This window comes from Sorex araneus, chromosome 8, assembly GCF_027595985.1.
Source record: "Sorex araneus isolate mSorAra2 chromosome 8, mSorAra2.pri, whole genome shotgun sequence".
NCBI lineage: Eukaryota > Metazoa > Chordata > Mammalia > Eulipotyphla > Soricidae > Sorex > Sorex araneus.
The window spans coordinates 8,264,623-8,287,142 of record NC_073309.1 but is presented as its reverse complement, the minus strand read 5'-3'; the positions used below and the strand labels follow the sequence as shown (position 1 = coordinate 8,287,142).

General features: G+C 53.2%; 2 protein-coding genes across 2 annotated transcripts in view; one reads left to right on the top strand and one right to left on the bottom strand.

The window, feature by feature from the left end:
• Positions 1 to 1,331: 1,331 nt before the first annotated feature.
• Positions 1,332 to 9,928, bottom strand: LOC101537877 (C-type lectin domain family 18 member A). Its single transcript, XM_004600876.2, has 12 exons — positions 9,769 to 9,928; positions 9,012 to 9,103; positions 7,625 to 7,864; positions 5,989 to 6,086; positions 5,457 to 5,578; positions 5,249 to 5,356; positions 4,511 to 4,603; positions 4,174 to 4,280; positions 3,293 to 3,422; positions 2,993 to 3,089; positions 1,863 to 1,954; positions 1,332 to 1,506 (listed from the first exon to the last, which is right to left on the bottom strand). Exons 1-12 carry the CDS (start codon positions 9,905 to 9,907, stop codon positions 1,469 to 1,471), a joined length of 1,356 nt encoding a protein of 451 aa, XP_004600933.2. The 5' UTR covers positions 9,908 to 9,928; the 3' UTR covers positions 1,332 to 1,468.
• Positions 9,929 to 14,252: 4,324 nt separating this feature from the next.
• The window catches only part of PDPR (pyruvate dehydrogenase phosphatase regulatory subunit), a 37,399-nt gene continuing 29,131 nt past the window's right edge, over positions 14,253 to 22,520 (top strand). The window contains exons 1-2 of the mRNA XM_055145179.1: positions 14,253 to 14,419; positions 19,599 to 19,860. Of these exons, the coding sequence (XP_055001154.1) occupies positions 19,637 to 19,860 (224 nt within the window). The 5' untranslated portion in view covers positions 14,253 to 14,419; positions 19,599 to 19,636. The remainder of the gene's footprint in view (positions 14,420 to 19,598; positions 19,861 to 22,520) is intronic.

Here is a 22,520-nt window from a genome sequence, read left to right as displayed (position 1 = left end):
ATGGGCCCCAGCACCACCACGCATGATCCCTGGGCATAGAGTCAGGTGTGGCCCCAAAACAAAACCAAAACATGTGTGAGTCAAAAAAATTTTTTTCATGTGAGTCATCCCCTTTTTTCACCAGGTAGCAGGGCTAGGGGTGATCATACTCGGAATGCTCAGCATCCATCCAGGTCACACCCGACCATTATTAGGGGCCACCAACGCCATACCTATCAGTGTGTAGGGGACCATGCTGTTCTGGAGACTGAAGTCAGAGCCTTGGATGTGGACTTTGTTTCATTTGGGGGGTCCTGCAAGGCTTGGGAGACCCTGGGTCCTAGGGGGTGGGTGCTTTAAGCCATCATCCTGCTCCTGAGAACTTTTATGTTAACAAATGAGGGTTTGGGCTAGAGAAATGATGGTCCAACAGGCCAAACACATGTTTTGCATACAGGAGGCTTAAGATTTGATTTCCAGCACCTCCAGGAGGAGTGCCCCTAAACACTAACGAGTAGCCCCTGAGCATTGCTGGCCATGGGCCCCAACCAAAAGAAAACAAATGAGGTTTGATAGAATAATTTTTTTTTTGCTTTTTGGGTCACACCTGGCAATGCACAGGAGTCATTCCTGGCTCATTCACTCAGGAATTATCCCTGGCGGTGCTCAAGGGACCATATGGGATGCTGGGATTCGAACCCGGGTCAGCCGCGTGCAAGGCAAATGCCCTACCAGCTGTGCTATCACTCCAGCCCCTTGATAGAACAATATTGTTAAAGGAAAAACAAATACAAAGCAAGACAGAGAGCTAGCTCAGTGTTCGCTCCCACCACACTCTATTCCGGACACTGTAGTACATTCTCTCATTTACTATTATTATTTTTTTTGGGGGGGCATGACCCACTGTACTGTCTCTCTGGCCCCTTTGCAGATCTTGGTCCCAACACCAGCCTGGCACGTGTGAAAGCATTCCAACAGGGGAGACGGTCTCTGTCTCTTTCTGTCTCTGTCTCTCCCTCCATACCCCTGCTCCCAACACAGGCAACAACCACGCCTTGTCAGACACCCTGCTCTCTTCTGAGTCATCTGAATTCCCTTTCAAATGGGCACTCTAATGGCCGGGAACGTGGGGATCCAGGGCCCCGCGTTTGACCCCTGCCACCACACACCTGCACACACACGCACACACATTTAAAATCGGAGTCCACTGGGTTTATTCCCTTGTGGGGTGCATCCTGGGCTATAAGGAACTCCATTTGACTAGGGGATTAGGGGTGAGCGCCAAATTGAGCCCATCTGAGCTAATGCAGGCTGAGGGGCCACCAGGCCCTTCCCTGGTACCAGGCGCCCCTCTCACCCCATTACTTCCCACCCCTCTTCCTATGCAGTTGGAGCCCTTGTAGACACTGCTCGTGGCCCTGCATGACCCTCCTGCAGACAGGTGGGCATCTCTGGGTGCTGGCACTGGCGGGGCGAGGCCTGGCCAGCCTCAGGGCCCTGGGTCCCACCGGGAAGTGTGCGCTTCAGCTGGAAGGAAGCAGAGGGGAGGGAGGCTCGGTTTCTGCCTGGGAACTCCTGATGGCGACTCTATGCCTGTGTCCAGAAGCACATGTGGCTCTCCAGAACCTTCTGGAAGCTTCCAAAACTGCTGGAGGTGGGCTCCTTGCCTGTAACCTCTTCCACTGGGATCTCACAGGCAGATGGGTTGTTGGAGAAGCTTCTCCATCTAGAGCCCTATGGTGCCTCAGAGGGGACCTGCTATGGGATGGCCAGGTCCCCGACAGGACCCCCTCAGTGGCCCGGACAGTGACCTGATCAATGGAGCTGCCTGCAGTGGGGAGTCTGGGGAGCGGAGAGCAGAGGCGGGCGCTGCGGGCACTCACTGAACTGGCAGATGTAACGGTTCCGGGTTCTGCAGCGCTGGTCATTCCAGTCGAAGGCAGACGAGGCCTGCAGCTCCACACAGTTGCCAAACCTGCCGACAGAGAGGTGGGGGGCGCGGGATGGAAGGATGAACTTAGGGGGGTGGCAGAGGCTGACATCCTCCCTTGGCCTGCATCCATCCCATGGGGTGGGGGATAGACCAACCCCACACTCCATCCCAATCCTGCTCTGTTCTTTCTGGACTGCTCAGCAGGGGTGTGTGTGTGTGTGTGTGTGTGTGTGTGTGTGTGTGTGTGTGTGTGTGTGTGTGTGTGTGTGTGTGTGTGTGCGTAATTTCCCTGGTTGCTCTGTGTGTGTGTGTGTAATTTCCCTGGTTGCTCTGTATGTGTGTATGCGTGTGTGTGTGCATGTGTGTGCATGCGTGTGTGTGTGTGTGTGTGTGTGTGTGTGTGTGTGTGTGTGTGTGTGTGTAATTTCCCTGGTTGCTAAGCAGGACAACTTCCTGCACCAGCTGGGTGCTGTGGGCTGAGAGGTTGGGCGGAAAAGAACTAACTGATGGCCTGGCTGCCTCCCATGTCCAGGCCCTGGGCTTTGAAACCTGAGCTGTGTCATGTGGTCAAACACCTAGCATGACCAGCTTTTGTGTGTGTGTGTGTGTGTGTGTGTGTGTGTGTGTGTGTGCGCGCGCGCGTGTGTGACTAGGTGCAGGCAGGGTATAATCCAGGTGTTCATAAAGGCAGGAGTTTCAGTGGGACCAAGTGTGAAGGGTGGGATGGGTCGAGGGTGTGTCCCAGGGTCACGCCTGACGTGCCCACATCTGACTGGGGCCCTGGGAAGCCCAGACCCTCAGAAAGCTGGGCCAGGCAGTCAGCTGGGGGCTGTGTGAGTCTTCAGGATCATCAGAAGGCTCAGAGAGGGGGCAGAGGGTAGGACAGCAGGGACAGTGCCTGCCACACCTGCAGCCCACCTGGGTTCCGTCCCTGGCTACCCATATGGCCCCATGAGCCCTTCCCAGAGTGACCATGAGTGCAGAGCCAGGAGCAAGCCCTGAGCACTTCTGGGCATGCCCTCCCCCAGGAAAAACAATGTTCAGCAAGAGGGTTCAGGGAAGAGGGGTCCCCAGACTCACCCCTGGTTGTCAGGCTGCCCAAAGGCGAAACTGGAGAAGGACTGGTGCTCCCCAGTGCCCCAGCGGAAGGCGTCCTTGGCAGCCTTGTAGGTGAGCCCTGGCCCCGGCAGCAAGGTTGACCTTACTCCACGCCACATTCCAAGCCGCCCCCCCCCCCCGCCCCGGACTGTCCTGCCCCAAGATGGCCCGCCTGCTGTGAGGCTCCTTCTCCCAGGAAAAGGGGCCCTGCCTGATCTCTGTCCCCTTCCGTTCCCAGACCTCACTCCCACACTCCCCTCCACCCCCCCACCAGGTCCTCACCGATCCAGAAGTTCCTGGTCTCCACATCACCATGGGTGACCTCGTTGGTGGTCTCCAGACGGCCCAGGTAGAAGGCGAGGATGTCCTGTACTTTCTGGCTCTCAATCTGGGCTAGCACCCCGCCTCTTCCCTGGAACCCCCACTCAGTGTCACCTGGCCAGGCCCCAAGGCCAGTCCAGCCAGCCTTTCTGGCCCATCTCGCTGTGACCCTGGCTATGGCTGCGCAGGGCAGACTGCCCCTCTCACCCCCTACTTTTGGACTCGGGGTACTCCTGCTTCTCTTCCCTGTGCACGGGACCCAGATGGACACTTGGAAGGATTTAACTCCCTGCACTGAGTTGCAAAGACTCTCAAAGACGCCTAATTGGGCATCAGTGCGAATGAATATAGCGATGCCACCAAAAATCTGAATTTTTGGTTCTCTTTAAAAATGTTGGGCTAAGGGGCTGGAGCAATAGCACAGCAGGTAGGGCATTTGCCTTGCACGCGGCCGACCCGGGTTCAATTCCCAGCATCCCATATGGTCCCCTGAGCACTGCCAGGGGTGACTCCTGAGTGCAGAGCCAGGAGTAACCCCTGTGCATCGCCGGGTGTGACCCAAAAACAACAAAAAAAAAAATGTTGGGCTGAAGAGAGAGTCCAGGGTAAGGCCTTGCATGTGGCTAACCACAGTTTGATCCCTGGCACCATACATGGTCTCCCTGAGCCCCACCAGGAGTGATCCCTGAGTGTGGAGCCAGGAATAAGCCCTGAGCACTGCTGGGTGCGGCCCCCAATAAACAAAAGTCAAGAGGTTAAAGGAAACTTCTCTGTGTCTCTCCACTGAGACTTCACTCAGGCCCTGGGGAAAGGCCCTGGGAAGGCGCAGCCTTGGTGGTCACCTGGCATTTCACTTTGGCCCCATAATAGGTGTCAGCCTCTGAGGACACCAGGAAGCAGTCTTGGTCGATCCTCAGGTCACAGGTGTGGAAGGGAAACTGCACCTTGGCTGGGGAGAGAGAAGCCTGAGTCAGTGTGGAAGCCCCAGGCATGACCCGCCCTGCCCGGCCCGTGGGGTGGGCCGGTGGTGTGCTGGAACGTGTGGTAGCATGGTGGGGTTTGGACCTGGAGCTGGGGACAGATGCTCACTTGGGCTCCTAGGGAGCAGGACCTAGCACCCCACTGAGGAGGCCTGAAGGGGCCTGGAAGGTTGGGGGTCTTGTTGGGAACAGGACTCACTGGCACACTGGGCCCCGCCGAAGCCAATGTCACAGACGCAGGAGCACTCCTCTTCCTTCAACCGGCCATGCACACAGGACACACCGCACCGCACTGCGGGAGGAGAGGGTTAGCGAGCTGCCGCTGCACTGCATGGATGGGACTGTAGGGGAGCAGCCCTGAGCAACCGCCGCATTGTTGGAAGCATAGGGGGCACTGCACTGCATGGCTGGGACAATAGGGGACAGCACTCAGCTGCCACCCAGGCCCTCATATGTCATGGATATTCAGGCCTGGCCAACCTCAGGGTCAACCCGCCTCTCAGGGATGGAACTCATCAGGGTAAGCAACCTCATCCACCTTCACTGTTGCTTTTATGGCTATTGTAAGAGAGAAGGGAGTTGGGTTTGGGGGTGACCTGCTCACGATGAAAGAGCTGGCAGCAGTGGGGGGATGGGACAGGAAGTCACTCCTATCTTCTTCCCAGAGTCCAGGGAGCGACACTGGGACCCCTGCATAGAGGGGCCTGGCAAGCCGTGCTCCGGGCACACTTGCTAAATGTCTTTCTTCCAGTGCAGCTCTGCCAGGGCACAGGGCACCCCACTGCCAACCATGTCTCCCTAGAAACTCCCTCAAACACCACGTTAGCACCTGTTTGGGGTCCAGCTGAGCCCCCAGCTCACCCCAAGGGGGGCTGCCTGCCTTTGCTCTGGGCCCAGAGGCCCCGGGAATGGGGCACAGGAGCCCACAGGTGCCCACCTTGGCAGTATCTGCCCGTGTAGCCAGGGGGGCAGTGGCAGCGGCAGGAGCTGACGTTGAGATGACCATGGTTCCGACAGTGCATGCGACACGGATTCCTGGGGACCTCTGGTCAAACGAGAAGGGAGTCTGAGAGGGGTGTCTCCAGGGGCTGAGGCCCAGGGCGCTAGGAATGGGCCTCGGAGACAGGCGGGCAGTGGGCACTCACCACAGAGTCCGCCTGTGTGATCCCAGGCCTTGAAGCAGCCTGAGACACTGGCCGAGCAGAGCGAGCACCAGGCGCCTTTCTTATAGGGGGCGACCGGCCTCCCGTTCGCCTCCCAGTTTCCTCTGTGAGAGCAAGCAGTGGCCAGCTAGTCAATCCTGGCCTGGGGATTGGCCCACTGTCCCCTTCTCACTCCTTCTGGCCCATCCAGGGAGCTGGGTGACCCAGGGAGACTTCCTAGGTAAGAAGAGATCACCTCCAAACGAATATGGGGAAGATGCCCTGAAAGCGTGGAGGGCTTCCAGGAAGTGGCACTGAGAAGCCACATTCTGTAAGGTCAGTCTTGGGTGCTGCTCACTTCAGCAGCTTCCCCCTTCTCCCTTCCTCCCTGTCCCACCAAGAGTGAGGCCAAGGAGCAGAGGCCTTTAGGGTGGGAATCTCTGACGGCCCCCCCCCCCCCCGCCATCCCTGCCCTCCCACCTGTTGCTAATTCAGCCAGGGATAGCTAGGCAGCTGCCCCCGCCATGGGGCTTACCCGGGAGCGTAAGCGCAGACAAAAGCTTCCATGTGGGCCTGGGCGCCGGAGCAGGGGTGCCGCCCACAGCCCAGCTGGCTTGAGGTGGCCCACACAAGCTGCAGGAAACAGTGGCTCAGACATTCATAAGGCACACATATGCACACATACATACACACACACACATGCATGCACACATGCATGCACGCATGCAGTGCTCCCCAGCTGTGGGTCAGTAGCACAGCTGGGGCTTGTCTAGGAAGGAGACACAACCTGAGCCTCAAACCAGAGGAAACTGGAGCAATAGTCCAGTGGGGAGGGCGTTTGCCTTGCATGCGGCCAGCCTGGGTTCGATTCCCAGCATCCCGTATAGTCCCCTGAACACCTCCAGGAATAATTCCTGAGTGCAGAGCCAGGAGTAACCCCGGTTATCGCTGGGTGTGAGCCAAAAAAAAAAAAAAAAACCAGACAGACAATGTTTGCAGTGCCCTCAGGGTCGCAGGGTGAGGAGGAGGAAGGAATCAAGAAATACCCAGGATGGGGCTGGAGCGATAGCACAGCAGGTAAGGCGTTTGCCTTGCACGTGGCCCACCTGGGTTCGATTCTCAGCATCCTATATGGTCCCCTAAGCACCGGCAGGAGTAATTCCTGAGTGCATGAGCCAGGAGTAACCCCTGGGTGTGACCCAAAAAGAAAAAAAAAAAAACAACCCCAGAAATACCCAGGAGTGGCAGAGAGAGAAGAGAGGGTACCCCAAGTGAGTACCCGATCTGAACGCCAGGAAGGTTTTCTCTGGGTTGGGCGCAAGATAGGGCTTTAGTTGGTTACAGAAACAGAAAACAAGTATTGCTGACATTTGTAGCCAAGCCGAAGCTTAGGACATACCCTAGATGTGTGAAGCCTGATCCCTGCACCCACCAGAAAAACACTAGATACACAGGTAGTTCTGATTTCTGAGTCTAGGTAGTAGGACAGTGAACACCACTACTGGACCTGTGTTTGGCTGCAAACAGAGCAAACAGAGGGGCTCGGGAAGCTAACTCTGCAGTGTGGGGGGTGGCCCCAAGGGCCGGAGGGCAGCTCTCCATGCGGGAGCCCTGGGCTCAATCCTGCCACCGGGTTCCCAAGCACCAAACTAGGAATAGCCCCTGAACACTGTAGATGTGGCTCCAAAAAAAAAGCACAGCCATCTTTCTTGGTAGTGGTTGTTTGGGGGTTACATCTGGCAGGTCCCAAGGGGCCATACATGGTGCCACGGATTGAACCTGAATCAGTAAGTGCCCTCCCCGTTGTATTATCGCGCTGGTGCCATGAGTGTAATTTAGATCCCCATAAACTAGGACTTGACAGCACTGAGCCTGGGCAGGCATCACCGGTCACGGCCCCCAAGCAGCCAGCCCCTGCTCGTAGGGGTGAGAAAGATGTTTGGGGCCCTGCCCTGCATTGGTCGTGCAAAAGACTATACGTTTTCATCCTATTTATAGGAAAATCTGCATTTGGTAGACCCCCATGAATTTCAAATCCCTGGAGTTCAAGGATCAACTGGATTTAATATTTTAAATTGACAAAAGCAATAGGAAACCAAAGAGAGGAAAAGTACCCTCTAGTTTGGGGAGCAGCTATTGCTCTTCCGGGCATGGGGCCTGCAGAGCCTCACCTGTGTGTAGTGGGTGCACGTGGTATTGTGGGCACACGTGGCCTCCGCAAAGCTGTACCGCTGCCCCTCTGCGAACCAGAGCCCCAGCACATGGGGGAAGGACGTGGAGCCCAGTGGCAGGCGCTGCACATTCCAGCCCACGTGCAGGGCGACCCCGGGAACGGACGCTGGGCTCGGGGCTGCGGCGCCGCACAGGGCTGCCCTGGCCTGAGCCCACTGGGCCAGGCTCTCGCTCCAGTCCTGGGGCAGCACAGACAGATGTTCGCCAGGGTGCAGGCGCCCAGTCTCCCGATGCCCTGCCGCCCCACACACGCCCCGCAGGGACAGAGCCCAGGTCAGAAGTTCTGCTGGCCCCGGCCGCCTGATGAGCTGCTTTCGCCGCTTCCTGGGGTCGGGAAAGGCCAGAGCGGAGCTGCAAGGGCTCCAAGGAGTGATGCAGAGAGCATTGGGGTGTCTGGACGTCTGGCCCAAAGCCTGGCGCCCCAGGACAGAGAGCGTCTATCCCTCTCCCCATGAGGCGCAGGGACCCCTGAGGGGCAACAGCCAGCCTGTGCAACAAGGTGGTCATTTCCTGCGATTTCTGAGACCCCGACCGAGCTTGTGTGCACGAGGCTTCCCCTGCTAGGTAGGTGCCGTCTTCCCTCTCCTTGGTGCTGGATCCCCCCAGCCAGCCTGGGGACACCAACATGGACACGGGACAGGACAGAATCTGTGGTTGCCAGGCCGGGTAGGCAGCTGGGCAGCACCGTGCCTTCCTGAAACACAGCTTTCCCGGGCACTGACCAAAGGGCTGGGAAAGCGCAGGAAGAGCTGGGGGTGGGGGGCAGGAACACCCCAGTGCAGGGTAGGATAGGTGAGGGGGCGGAGGGCGAAGGAGCCTGACTCTGAGCCGCTGCAGCCGTGGGAAACTGGTTGCAAAGTGCTCCAAGGTGACCTCGTCATGGGAGGCAGCCACGGGAATCCTCCCCCCCACCCGCCATTGCTTCCCACACTGTGGGGGCAGCACCCGGCCCCGCCCCAGCCCCCAGCAAGGGGGAACTGGCGAGGGGCCTCCTGGTCCTGCTGACAAGCCCGGGTTGGATGCGCTTTCTGTGCACACACAAGCCCCTCCCCACGCAGTGCTGGGGTCCCCTGCCCTGGCCCGGGCCCAGCCGGGACCCCTTTGTGAAGATCCTTCTCCTGGAGGCGGCGCCCTCCGCGCCTGAGTGTCTTCTGGTCTCCGGGGCAACAGGGCTCAGGAGGGGAGGCTAGAGGCCGGCAAGTGACACTGGGGTCCCCGAGGAAGGGTGAAGGGGCGAGGGAGGAGGGAGGATAGGGGGAGGCGAGGGAGGGATGAAGATGGGATGAAGTGGTCCCGAGGGGATGAGGGGGTGGGGGTGGGACTCACCATTCTCCGCATGTTGGCCGCAGGGGGGTGCACCTGACTGCGCAGACGGTTGTGCAGGGTGAGAAGCAGGAAACTCTCCTTCCTGCTCAGGGCTGGCAGGGGGGACACGGTCAGGCCTGCACCCTCACCCCAGCAAGAGGAGAGCCTCCCCCAGAAAGAAGAGGGGCTGAGGAAGCAGGGCTGTGAGGAGCACTTGGCCGAGAGCAGGTGGGGCCTGGCCAGCTCACAGCAGTCCTGGGATGTGGCTCGTTCTGTCTGTCCTTGACCCTGCTGGGCCCACTCCTCTCCAGTCTTCTCCCCCGCTGGCCAGTCTTTCAAGTGTCCCTCTTTTTATTTTGTTTTGCTTTTGGGTCACACCCAGCAATGCTCGGGGGTTACTCCTGACGCTTCACTCAGGAATTATTCTGGGCGGTGCTCAGGGGACCATATGGGATGCTGGGGATCGAACCTGGGTTGGCTGCGTGCAAATCCCTGCTATCTATATGTAGCGCTGTACTGTCGCTCTGGTCCCGAGGATTCCTCTTTAGTTAATTGTGCTTGGGGTTTGGGATCACACCTGGCGGTGTCAGGGCTCACTCCTGGCAGGGCTTGGGGAGCTGGGATGGAGCCCGGGTTGCTCAGCCGCATGCAGGACGAGGCCTTACCTGTCTGCTGGATCACTCCAGCCGTGAGGGTGACTAAATCCCTCCAAAGGGGCTTTTAGGAACCCCTGAGGGTCCCCAGCAGAGCCATGCTCCCCCCACGGGGATCTCCTTACCTCCAGGCACTGTGGGGGGTTCCTCCTGCCCCTGAGGCTGCTGTAGCTCTGCCCAGGCAATGCCCAGCAGCGCCAGGAGTGCCAGCAGAAGGCCGGGCAGACGGCTCCCCAGCCCCGCGGAGGGCCCCAGCCACTGCATGCCCCTGATGCCCGGCTTGGCTGTCCAGTTGTCTAGCCCCCTCCCAGACTCTCCCGGAGATGTCCCCGATCAGCGGTGTCAGGCTGGACTGCAGAGTCCTAGGTATGTCCAAAGAGCCTCCCGTCGGAGATGGCAGGAAAAGAGACAGGCCCGGGGCTCCGTCCCCCTCTGGCCTGCGGCCTAGCCCGCCCGCCCACTGCTGCAGTGTGCAATGACCCCGTGGCCTCTGCTAATCATTGCAGGATTATTAGAAGCCTCGGGGAGCCTGCAGAGACCCCACTGATTGGCCCACAGACATTCCAGGGCTGTGGATTAGTGACCCATGACTGTGCCCCCACAGGGACTGTGTCCTGGGAACCCACCGGCGCTGCGATCCCACCTCGAGGTCTGGGGAGATGAAGGCTGGGCCCTCACTCTGTGCCCCGCAGACCAGAGGACCCCAGGCTTCATCCTCTGGGGGTGCTGCTCCCAGTCCCCAGCCCCAAATTCAAGGGTGATAACTGCCCGCCAGCGTAGTGCCAGGCACACGAGGGGCACCAGTGTGGTGGGCCCACTGGGAAAGGAACGGGGTGTCTTTGGACAGTTGTTTGGGCGCTGCGCCTTTACCTATGTGCCTGCCGGTGATGCTCAGGTAAGGCCAGAGCACACGGCGGCCTGGCTGAGTGGGGGCCTGCTGGGGGCTGCGCTCAACAGGAGGGGAAGTGGGAAGGAGCCCAGCACAGCGCCATGGTCCCACATGTGCCCCCCCCACCCACAAGCCAACTGTTTCCTCCGAGTGTAGCTGGGGTAACCCCTCCCCCCACCCCTGCCCCTGAGTGATGAGTGGGCTTGGATGGGGAACCCCCACCGCTGACTAGCATTCTCCCCTCCCTCCCACCCCCTGCCCAGGACCTGAGGAGTTTCTTCTCCCTCATGATGCAGATGATGGATAAGCTCAAGGTGGACCCTAGCCGTTTCCCACCGCCCCCTTTTCCTGTGAGAGGGCGAGTTCGCTGAATTGTGGCTGCACTGAGTGTGGTAGTAAGGCTGGTGATTGCTTTGGAGGTGATTGCATCGGGGAAGTTAGCTCAAAGAGGTTAGCTCGGGCTTTGTCATGCAAGGGCACAGGGGCACCACCGGAGCTCCGGGTTTGCATGTGGCATCACCGGCACCACATGGTTCCTCTAGTCACAACAGGGAGAGAACCCCTGCTTTGTGCCCCTCGGACAAACCTAACCCACAACAAAACTCACAAAGCTGGGCTCTACCTGAAGCCCCTGAGGGTGGCTGGGGTCACAGGTACGCTGGTCTCTGTCCTCACAGCCCAGAGCTTCCTTCCCAGTGTGCCCCTGGGACCTCAGTCTCTTTCTTTTTTAAGGGAGGGGCACCCCCAGCGATACTCAGGGGTTACTCCTGACTCTGCACTTAGGAGTCACTCCTGGTGGTGCTTGGGGGACCACACGGTGCTGGGGATCAAACCCCAGCTGGCCACGTGCAAGGCAAGCACCTTCCTGGCTGGACTATCCCTCCAGCCCTCTTGAACTCAATTTCTATCGCTCTGCACCAGAGAAAAGCCCTGATTCTTGCTCCTGTGCTTTGATGATGAATATGGTTCATTCTCCCAGAGAACACTGGGGATGAGCAGGCGGAAACTGCATTTCGGGAGCAGGCTCCCTGCAAGTCAGGAAGCATCAGAGAAGACGGTGAGTGGGTGAAACATCAGAGCAGATATGAGGGTCGCAGTTCTAGCAGAGATTCTTGGATGGTCATTTCCACCCCTGGCCACAGGGTCCTAGGTATAAAGCGGAGGTGGATAGCTGGGAGGGAGGCAGATGATTAGGGAGAGCAGTGAAGGTATAAAAGAGCTGCCACGATGAGGGACTAGACCAGAAACCCGCAAAAGACTGTGTGTTGGTGGCAAGGGCTGGTTGGGCTTGGACACTGCTGTCAGTTGAGTGACATTCATTACACAGCCATGTTTTTCTCTAGCAATTTGAAAGACAAAATTAAAAAATAACAGCAAACAGAAATCAGGTAGACTGATTAAAGAAAAGGGCATATAAGGGTTGTGAGAAATTACAGCGATGGCATGATACACCATTAGGGTTGCTACCGGCAAGGCTGGGAAGGTTGCTCAGAGGGCTTGAGATCATCTTTATATGTGGGATTCCCTCGTCTCAACCCCTGGCATCCCGGCGTCCCCCAGAACCTCTAGAGTAGTCATCAGGCCCCAACACGTGTGCTCCCCTCCCCTGAGAAAACCCTAGACTAATTAGACAGAGGGGCTAGAGAGATAGTACAGCAGGTAGGGCGTTTGCCTTACATGCCGCTGACCTGAGTTCAATTCTCAGCGCACATATGGTCCCCTGAGACTTTCAGGAATGATCCCTGAGCATAGAGCCAGAAGTAAGCCCTGAACACAGCCAGGTGTGGCCCCAAACAAAACAAAACAAAAACCATTTTTGATAGAGCTCCAGAAAAGCATGATTCAGGGTCAGAGAGCCAAAAGACTGAAGCGCATGCTTTGCATGTGGAACTCTTGGTTTGATCGCCAGCTCTGCATGGTATCCTGAGCATCCCCAGGAGTGACCCTAGCACTGAAAAGAAACAACCCCCAACCTACTACTCCCCAAAAGCACAATTTATACAATGAAAAATTTTTAATTTTTTGACTTTCAAAAGACATCAATGTGACTAAAAGACTAGTCACACATAGACAATATTTAAAACTCATTGTTTTGGTAAAGGCTTTATTTGCAACTTTCAAAAGACTTTTACAACAATATCATGAGGAGAAAACAACCAATTGAAAAACAGATTAGGGGCTGGAGCCATAGCACAGCGGGTAGGGCATTTGCCTTGCACGTGGCCAACCCAGGTTCGATTTCCAGAATCCCATATGGTCCCCTGAGCACCGCCAAGAGTAATTCCTGAGCACAGAACCAGGAGTAAAATCCCTGTAATCCCTGTGCATCGCCAGGTGTGAACCAGAAAGTGGAAAAAAAAAGAAAAGAAAAATAGATTAATGGGGCTGGATAAGTAGTATAAGGGTTACTGGATAAGCAGTATAAGGGTTGTTTTGCATATGGCTGATTCTGGTTCTATCTCCGGCATTATATACAGTGCCCCATGCACCACCAGGAGTGACTCCTGAGCAGAGAGACAGGAGTAAACTTAGAGCACAGTAGACATGGCCCCCAAAAAAGCCAAAACAAAGGGGGGATTATTAATGAAAGTTCCTAGGAGTTTTGCAGTTACTTTGAAGTTAGATATAGGGACTAAAGGGACCAATGACTTAATTTCACATGTAGAAGGTCAGGGATTGAATTCTCGTAATGCAACCCCCCCCCTTCCCCAATAGGGCAAGGAACAACCCTCCACCACCACTTGTATGCCCCAAACTAAAACAAAAAGTTAAATATATACTGAGCCAGAGAGATAGTTCAGAGGGCTAATGTGTATGTTTTGTATACCAGAACCCCAGATTGGACTCTCAACACCCCAGCACCCAGCCGGTAAGGAGCAGTTTGGGGTGTAACCCAACACCCGCCCCAAATTGTATGCTTAAATAATTTTTAAGCATAATAAATAAATAATTTTCATTTGTAATTTTCTACGCAAGAAAAGCACACACACCCATACAAACACTTGTACAGAAATCATCACAATCCATCATCCATCATTGCCAAAGCCGGAAACAACCTAAACAACGAATGAAATATGAATATCTATAGACAAAAGGAACAATAGTCTCAGCTTTATTAAGATATAACTGAAAACGGCGCTGGAGAAGTAGTACAGAGGGTAGTATGCTTGCCTTGCACGAGGCCGACCCAAGTTCGGTCCCCGGCACCCCATATGGTCTCCTGAGCCCACCAAGGGCGATTCCTGAGTGCAGAGCCAGGAATGAAGCCCTGAACACCCTTTGGGGGGTGGCTCCAAAACAAAACAAAACAAAACAAAACAAAACAAAACAAAACAAAGCAAAACAAAAGTATGAGAGAACTTTCTGCAGTCTTCGTGTGCTCCCGCTCCTTGGGACAGTAGTTTTGGGGTGTGGCACCGCTTGGGTCCAGTTGTGGCGACAGGCTTCGAAGGGAGAGAGGCACCTGCATATCCAGTTATCCATTTTCGATCTCCCGCAGGACTTGTGCGGACCAACTGGGCCTGGGCTCCAGCCCCTAAACCCATTTCGCGAGCCCAGCCCGCAGTCCGCTCACTCGGCCCCCCGGAGCGCGGCCCGGGGGCGGAGCCTCGCGAGACCCAAACAAGCCCCACGTGCCAGGGGCGGGCCGCCGGGTGACGTCACGCCGCGCAAGCGCGCTGACGACGACTCACCGCCGTCCCCTCGCTGGGGGACCGTAAAGCGCGGAAGGTCGCGGCCCGCCGCTTCCCCGGAACTCGGCGCTCCCTCCGCCCCGCCCCTCCCGGCCCCGACCCCCCCTTCCGGCGCCCCGGGACCCCCCGACTGCTGCGGCTGCCGGCCCGGCGCGGCGCGGGGTCGCTGAGCGCGGAGCCCCGGGGGCCCGTGAGGTAAGAGCCCGCGGCGGGGCCTGACGCCCGGCCCGGCCCGCTGGGCGCTCGGTCCCGCGCACGGCGGCTCCCCGGCGGCGCCGTCGCCTCAGGAAGGCGCGTCCCGGCGCTCGGCAGCGTGTGGGGGCGCCCGCGGCCGGGTGGCCTCGCGCGGCTCGGCCCGGGCCGCCGCATCTTCCCTCGCGGGGAGGGCCGCGGTCGGCAGCGGGGAGGCGCCCCTCGGGGCGGGCGCGATGGCCCTGCGCCGGAGCCAGGAATGTTCTAGGCGTTGGAGACGCTGGCGGGGAACTCGCGGCGCTTCCTGGACCGGGTCCGACCCCCGGTGCCTTGTTGGAAGCGCGATTTTCTGAGGCGGGGACAGCGGGGGGCTCGGGGGGGGGGGCGAGGTCACGCGGTCATGGTATAGCAGGGATTCTTCCACAGTCACCGTATTCGAATTAAATTTGTTTTCTTGGGCCACAGCTGCGATGCTCAGGGGCAGTCTCCAGGCTCTGCTCTCAGGACTCAGTCCTGGCGGTGCTGGGGTGGGTGATACGGGGTGTCGGGGCACTGAACCCCCGTGGGCAAGGCGCACGGCCTTCCCGCTGTGTTGTCCTTCCGGCTTTGGAATTAAATTTTTTTTTTTTAATGTGGGAGTACGGCTCTTTATTCAGCCATTAATTAAGTTGACTGAATTGGGCATGAATTCGGGATTAATCTTCGACCGGGGCTGTCGATGAAGTTTTGTAGTTAGGGATGTTGTGTGTGTGTAGATGGGGGTGTGGAGGGAGGGGGGAGCAGACGAGAGACTGCCAGGGAGCGCTGTGGTAGTAACCTGAGAAATGCCCACGTCTGTTCAGGTTTGGAGACGCGGGAGGATGGTTCATCAGTCTAAGACAAATTTAGAGTGTAGATTTGTCGGGCACTGAGATTAGAAAGAACAAAGAGAAAAACGTAGAATGCAGGATAACACCCAGGATTCCGGTACGTGGTGTTTCTGGGGATTCCGGGAAGTGGAACGGATTTTGTAACTGAGGGAGATGGATTTACCTTTGGGATATGCTCAGGCAGTTATGCAAATCCAAATGAGATGGCTATCTTTTTTGTTGTTGTTTAATTTCTATTGTTTTTGGTCGGGCAACCCCAGCGGTGCTCAGGGTTACTCCGAACTGTACACTCAGACCACTCCTGGTGCTTGGGAGACCGTATTGAGTTTCCAACCTGGATTGGATCTAGACTGGCTGTGTGCAAGGCCAGTTCCTCCCCCCACACACCTTTTTTTCGGTTTGGTTTTTGCTTTTTTTCTGGGGGGAGGGGGTCACATCTGGCGATGCTGAGGGGTTACTCCTGGCTCTGCACTCAGGAATTATTCCTGGTGGTGCTCAAGGGACCATATGGGATGCTGGGAATCGAACCCCGGTCGGCCACGTGCAAGGCAAACGCCCTACCCGCTGTGCTATCGCTCCAGCCCCTCGGTTTGGTTTTTGGAACACAGACCTGGCTATACTCAGGGATCATTTGTGATCGTTCTTGTGTCTGCATGCAAGGCAAATATCTTACCTGTTGTACTATCTCTGACCCCTTGGGTGGTTGTTTTGTTTTGTTCTCTGTACAGCCAATCCAGTCATCAGTGTTAGTACCAAGAGCTGCTGGGAGGATCCAGTGATCAGTGTTAGTATTAACAGCTGCTGGAAGGTCAGGTGACTGGTGCCCAGAGTGCCCTTGGGAATTAGCAGCATTAGCATTCTTCAGGAGAGGGCATGGCACAGCGGGGCAAAAGCCTGACTACTTTTCATTTAGGAAAAAGTAAGATTAGGGAAAAATGAAGAACAGAAAATAGAAGCAGTGTCTCCTGTATTTTATTTGCTGTTATGTGAAAAAAGTTATATATTTAAATGTGTTAAGAATAGGTCAAGAAATTTTATTAAAGGGCTGGAGCCATAGTATAGCTGGTAGAGCGCTTGCCTCGCACTCATCTGACCTGGGTGTGATCCCCAGCATTCCGTGTAGTTCCTGAGCATGCTAGGAGTGTTTCCTGAGTACAGAGCCAGGCATAACCTCTCCCCCTAAAAAAAGAAATTTCATTAAAATATGTAAAGAAATTTTTGCCTAAAAAGTTCTGCAGAGGGCTTAGAGTGATAGTACAGCAGGTAGGGCATTTGCCTTGCATAATGATATGGCCAACTGAGGTTCATTTTGAGACATCCCGTGTGATCCACTAACAATACCAGGAGTTATTCCTGAGTGCAGAACCAGTAGTAACCCCTGAGCACTGCTGTGTGTGGCTAAAAAAATTATAATAATTAATTAAAAAATTTGGCAAAGAACAAGTGAGTTGAACAAGGGTTAGGGCACATGCCTAGCATGTATTTGGCTGGAGTCAACCTCTGGTACCCACATGGCCTTGCAAGCATCCCTAGTATTAGCGCTGGAGTTCCTGAGCGTCACAGGATGTGGCTCTGGAGGGACTCAAACTGAACCACATCCTCTGGCCCTGTCACTGAACTGCGAACTGAGTTGTCCACATATTGCTATGATTGACCCTGGACCCCTGAGCACTGCTTGGGAGCTCCCCCACTTCCCAAAAACCTGGTAGAGTGTGCAGTCACTGAGGTATAAGAGGAAAACAAAAACAAAAAACTGGCAATCAAAGGGCTTCATGAATATAACATTTCAAACTGGTCCCCTCTGTCTTTTTTCCTCCACAATTGTCTCAGGGATCCACAACTCATTTATTAGTTTTCTTTGTCTGGATTTTCTGCATAGCATTTAACCTTATCTCTAGCTCTTTTACCAGTCTGTAAATAATGTAAAAAAAAAATCAGAATTCTTTGGTTGGGTAAGTATTGTATGTATACTAATGACGCCCAAAAATTTCCTCCAAGTTTCATGCTTGTATATATAGCTACTGTTTGCTTTTTCCATGTGGAGGCCTGCATGGTATCTCACTTAATATTTGAGTGGAACATATGATTGTTCTCCCCATTCACTCTCTCTCTCTGTGTCTCCCTTCTCTGCTCTTACATACTCCCCATTCACTCTCTCTCTCTGTGTCTCCCTTCTCTGCTCTTCTTGTCTGCCCAACCTCACTGTCTCCCTCCTGTTCACTCTCCTTCTCTATTCCTAAACCTTTGCACTGCAGTTTTGTGGTAACAGATGCTTAACAGAAACTTACACATTATCCCTCCTTCTCCCTGTTTTATTTTCCTTTTTTTTTTTTTTTTTTTTTGGTTTTTGGGTCACACTCGGCGATGCACAGGGGTTACTCCTGGCTCTGCACTAAGGAATTACCCTCTGGCGGTGCTCAGGGGACCCTGTAGGATGCTGGGAATCGAACCCGGGTTGGCTGTGTGCAAGGCAAATGCCCTACCCGCTGTGTTATTTCTCCAGTCTTATTTTCCAATTTTTTTTTTAAATTTATTAGTAAATCACCGTGAGGTAGGTACAGTTACAGACTTACAAACTTTCATGCTTGCATTTCAGTCATACAATGATCGAGTACCCATCCCTCCACCAGTATGATGTTTTCTTTTTTTTCTTTTTGAGTCACTCCTGGCTCTGCACTCAGGAATCACTCCTGGTGGTACTCAGGGGACCATATGGGATGCTGGGAATCGAACCTGGGTCAGCCGCATGCAAGGCAAACGCCCTACCCGCTGTGCTATTGTTCCAGCCCCTGAGGTTTTTTTTTTTTTTTTTTTTTTTTTTTAAGATTTGGGGTCACACCCAGTGTTGCTTAGGGCTCTGCACTCAGGGATCACTGTTGGTGGGCTGAGGGGACCATATGGGATGCCGGGGATTGAACCTGGGTGGCCCCAGGGAAGGAAAATGTGCTACCTGCTGTATGTACTCTTGTCCTGGTCCCCTCTTTTTCATTTTTTATTTGGTGTCTGGAATTGGTACCCAGGATCTGTTCTACTGAGTTACATTCCCAGACCCCCTTTTCCCATTTTCAGTTTCTTGGCAAGTAAGGTCTGTTAATTCTGTTTTCAAAATCATTCTTTCTCTAACTTCACTCTACTTGTCTAAGCAACCAAAATAACCTTCTTAAACTACTGTAGTACTTTCCTGTTTCTCACTTATCTCGACTCTCCTCCTCATTCTACAACCCATTCTCAGTTTATTAGGTTGCTTAAAATTCCCCTGCATTGGTATTTTCATTTGCAGTTAGTTGGTTTTTATTTTGCACCACACCCATCAGTGCTCAGGGCTTCTATCTTTTGGTGAAATTTGGAAAACCATATATGGTTCCTGTGATGAAACTAAGTCTGTTTCATGTAAGGCAAGGGTCTTACCTGCTGTACTCTCAGTCCCCTTTTTCTGGTTTTTTGTTTTGTTTTGTTTTGGTTTTGGTTCACACCTGGCAGTGCTCAGGGGTTACTTCTGGCTCTGCACTCAGGAATTATTCCTGATGGTGCTAAGGGACCATGTGGGATGATGGGGGTGGAAACCAGGCTGGCTTCATCTAAGTCAAGTGCTCTACCCACTGTTTTATTGCTCCAACCCCTGTCTGGACTCACAGTTTCCTTCTCATCTATTTAATCTCTTGAAACTACCTTTCCTGAACATCCTATCATTTCATTTATTCTGTTGGTTGTGAGGGCCAGGGCCACTCCTGGAGGTAGTGGGGGTAGGGTGGGGTTGGAAGAAAAGGGTACATGTGGTACTGAGGCTTAAATCCAGGGCCTCTTCCATGTAAAGAATGTGCTCTGTTGGGGCTGTAGTGATAGCACAGCGGGTAGGGCGCTTGCCTTGCATGCGGCTGACCCGGGTTCGATCCCCGACATCCCATATGGTTCCCCAAGCACCGCCAGGAGTGGTTCCTGAGTGCAAAGCCAGGAGTATCCCCTGAGCATCGCTGGGTATGACCCCCCAAAAAAAAAAGAATGTGCTCTGTAATTCAGATGACATCCCTGTCCTGCTGGTCATCTATTTTAAATGTCCCCTTAGTTATTTTACCACGTTGGCTTTATTTACTCATTTTGTGTATTCACTGCCTCACTCCCATTCCCGCATCTCAAATGTGTAAAACCAGGGACCTGCTCATTTACTGTTCTCTGTTGTATCTATGAAATGCATGTGGAACTCAGTAGATCTCTAGTATTTGCTGAAAGAATGATTATTGTTCATTGTTGCATCCTCTTCTAACTAATCCTATGCACTGAGTACAATAGAATGAAGTTTGGTTTTCTCTGTTTAGGTTGAATGTGAAGGATCTTCTAGTTGCTGGCAGACGTGATGTTTTGCTGGTTGCTCTCAGTTGGCCGAAGACAGAGAGCCAGCAGAGGATGGTGGAAATGGTCTTCATCAAGAAGCAGTTCTACAGCTGCTGAGGCTCATTCTGTAACTCTACCTGCCCAGGCACAGGTGGTCATATGTGGTGGTGGAATTATGGGCACATCTGTGGCCTATCACCTCTCCAAGATGGGGTGGAAGGATATTGTCCTCTTGGAGCAGGGCAGGTAAGGAGCCCACTGGACCAGACTTGGGGCTCTTCTGCATTAGCTGTGTGGGATTCTGTCGTTCCTTTTGGTAATAGTGTACTGTGAACAGTACTTTAAGTGTTGCTAAGTAGCAAGAGAAGAATCATAGAAGGGGGAAACTGGTGCTTCATTTTGTGATGACTTATACTGTGGTTTTGTTTTTTTTGAGTGGGGCAGATTTTATCAAAGCAAGTATCTATGAAGATATATTTTATTTTTTAAATTTGAGCCACATGCAGCAGTGCTTGGGAATTGCTTTTGTTGGTGCTTGTTCAGAGCACCAGGGAATGGAACTTGGGCCTTCCACATGCAAAGAATGCTTTGCATGTGCCCAGACTTTTGAACTATCTCACTGCCCTGAAAGGATGTATTATACTTCCAGTTCATACTATATCTGATCATCTTGCTAATTTATTTTTTTTTGTCTTTTGAGCTACACTCTGGGGCTGGGGCGATAGCCAAAAACAGTAACAAGTCTCACAATGGAGACGTTATGTCAAAAACAGTAACAACCAGTCTCACAGTGAGACGTTACTGGTGCTCGCTCGAGCAAATCAATGAGCAACGTGACAGTGACAGTGAGCTATACCAGTGGTGCTCATGCTTATTCAGTTGGTGCTCAGGTTGACATAGTGCCCTACCTGCTATACTGTCTCTTTAAACCCACTGCTCTTTTGTTGTAGTCACACAACACAAAAAAAATCTATAATTCCAGAGCTTCCTATGTGAGCCCAGGTGAAATCAGCACAGTCTGCCTTGTTTTTTCATTTAATTAGCTTGTTTTAAAACAGTTTTAGGGGGCTGGAGTGATAGCACAGCGGGTAGGGTGTTTGCCTTGCACGCGGCCAACCCGGGTTCGAATCCCAGCATCCCATATGGTCCCTTGAGCACTGCCAGGGATAATTCCTGAGTGCATGAGCCAGGAATGACTCCTGTGCATTGCCAGGTGTGACCCAAAAAGCAAAAAAAAAAAAAAAAAAAAAAAAAACAGTTTTAGATTTACAGAAAAACTGTGTAGCTCAGGGCTGAAGCAATAGCACAGAGGGTAGGGCATTTGCCTTGCATGTGACCAACCTGGGTTTGATTCCCAGCATCCCATATTGTCCCCTGAGCACCACCAGGAGTAATTCCTGAGTGCAGAGCCAGGAGTAACCCCTGTGCATCTCTGGGTGTGATGCAAAACAAAACAAAACTGCAGCTCACAGTTCCTGTATACCTGAGATCTGTTTCACTTAGAATTGGTATCTTATGTTAGTATTATTATTTCAACTATAGAGCCAATATTGATATTGTTATCTAAAGTCCATACTTTATTTGATTTTTCCCCCCATGTCTTTTTTTTGGGGGGTTAGACTATGTTCTATTACCTATAACAAATCAGATATTTGAAAAATTACATCATAGTTGCTTATGAATAAACATATGTCTCTGTGATTCAGAATTGAAAATACATAAGTGCATGTGAAAAATATGCTTCCTATGGGGCTGGAGCAATAGCACAGCGGGTAGGCGTTTGCCTTGCACGAGGCCAACCCGAGTTTGATCCTCAGCATCCCATATGGTCCCCTGAGCACCTCCAGGAGTAATTCCTGGGTGCAGAGCCAGGAGTAACCCCTGTGCATCACCAGGTGTGACCCCCCCAAAAAAATATGCTTCCTAGGATGGGGGAGATAGAGCAAGGTGCTAGAATGTATTTTTTACATGTAGGAGCCCTGGGTTCAATCCCTGGCACCTCACGGTCTCCTGAGTCCTTTTGTGTGTGACCCCAAAAGAAAAACAAAAATAGAAACAAAACAAAAATCTCTCCTATTCGTGTAGATCTCTCACTACATGTTTCCCTTGGTGGAAATTAATTTTTTGTTTTTTTTTTGTTTTTGTGTCATCTACTCTGGAGATGCTCAGGGATTACTCCTGGCTCAGCATTCAGAAATGACTCTTGGAGATGCTTGGGGCCCATAAGGGATGCTGGAGATTGAACCCGGGTTGGCCGCAAGTACCCTACCCACTATACTATCTCTCCAGTCCCATTCTTTATTTCTTGTTCCAGCTAGCCTATAATGTATATGTATTTTTTACACATATATCTGTTTTTTTTTGGGGGGGGGCACATCTGGTTGTGCTCAGGGCTTACTCCTCTGTGCTCAGCGATCACTCTTGGTGGGGCTCAGGATCATAAAGAGTGCTGGGGACTGAATCCGTGTGGTGACTGGCAGTGCTTGAGAGACTGTGTGCAATGCCAGTGTTGAACTGGGATCTACTTTGTGCAAGACAAGCACCTTACCTCCTGTATTATCTTTTTGAAATCTAAAATGAATGCAGTTATTTTGTTTTGGTTTTGGGCCATACTTGGCAGTGCTCAGTGGTTACTCTGGGTTTTGCATCAAGGAATTGCTCTTGCAGGGCTCAGGGGACCGTATCGGATATAGGAGATTGAACCCATGTTGGCTGCATGCCAGGCAAGCTCCTTACCTGCTGTACTATCTCTCCAGACTCTACATTTTGCTGTTTCTTAATGAAATTAAATCTTTGCAAAGACATGTGTTGGGGATGAGTTTTGCTCCCTTTTAATACTGTCTTTGGAAATTCTCAAGGAGTTTTACAATTGGGAAATTGACTTGTTGAATTATTTAGATGTTAAA

Bases quoted from the DNA above. Each gene is read 5' to 3' on its own strand.
- LOC101537877 (XM_004600876.2), bottom strand. From the start codon at position 9,907: ATGCAGTGGCTGGGGCCCTCCGCGGGGCTGGGGAGCCGTCTGCCCGGC. The intron at 7,865-9,011 runs GTGAGTCCCACC...GTGCTGCCCCAG, and splicing joins CGGCCAACATGCGGAGAATG to GACTGGAGCGAGAGCCTGGC. The intron at 6,087-7,624 runs GTGAGGCTCTGC...TGTTTCCTGCAG, and splicing joins CGTGCACCCACTACACACAG to CTTGTGTGGGCCACCTCAAG.